Below are 828 nucleotides of genomic sequence, written 5' to 3'. Positions count from 1 at the left end.
TCAGTGGCTCGGTGGCTGCGGAGAGCAATCCAGGAGCAGCTGGCTATGGTCGGAGACCACCGAGGCGAGGCATCGAAGGTGGCAGCTGCTATGGCGCTCCTCCCAGTCTGTCATGCATAGGACCCTGTCAAGGTGGACCAGGGTTGGAGGGGAGCGCTCGTTAGACCATGTGTAACGGCGCCCGTTAAGGTAGACCTCCTTGAGCGCCAAGTCATTGAGCAAGTGTCTGAACCGCCTCATCATGCGTCTGTCCAAGTTGTTGTTGTTTTTGTCTTCGTCGCGGTATATCAAGTTGAAGTCACCGCAAAGCATCCATGGCCCTGGGCAAGAGGTGCGTAGGTCGTGGAGTTCACGAAGGAACTCGATCTTCTCGTCATCCAGTTGAGGCCCATACACGATGGACAACCACCAAGGCGGGTGCTGGCTTGAGGGGGGAGTGACCTGGGCCGACAACGTGTGCGTGGTGAACTCAGGGTTAGTGATGGTCACCACCCGACTTTTCCACACCAGCAGGATGCCACCGCGGGTGTCATCCACCGGCAAGTACACGTACTCGTCGAACTCGGAGCCGAGCGCCTCAAGGACAACCGACGAGCAGATCAAAGCCATCTTAGTCTCTTGCAAACATACAATGGAGGCGCCACTAGTAACGATTAGCGAGCGGATGGCGGAGCGTCGCGCGCGTGCGTTAAGCCCGCGCACATTCCAAATCACAATTTTTAGGTCGTGATCCATGGAAATGGGGTCGACAATGGAGGCGGAGCACCGCGCTACACCGCAACCTCAGCCGCCAAGGTCACTGAGGCTGGCGCTGATGCCTCCAGGTCG

At 58.0% G+C, this 828-nt stretch overlaps 1 protein-coding gene across 1 annotated transcript; it reads right to left on the bottom strand.

Annotated features, from left to right (window-relative positions):
- On the bottom strand, positions 1–609 carry LOC147979769 (uncharacterized). Its single transcript, XM_087515337.1, has one exon. The coding sequence runs from the start codon at positions 607–609 to the stop codon at positions 1–3; it is 609 nt and encodes a 202-aa protein (XP_087371463.1).
- Positions 610–828: the final 219 nt, after the last annotated feature.

This window comes from Triticum urartu, chromosome 3A (assembly GCF_056163025.1).
Source record: "Triticum urartu cultivar PI428250 chromosome 3A, HENAU_Tu73, whole genome shotgun sequence".
NCBI classification, from domain to species: domain Eukaryota; kingdom Viridiplantae; phylum Streptophyta; class Magnoliopsida; order Poales; family Poaceae; genus Triticum; species Triticum urartu.
Note: the sequence above shows the minus strand (reverse complement) of the source record. Positions and strands in the feature narration are given on the sequence as shown.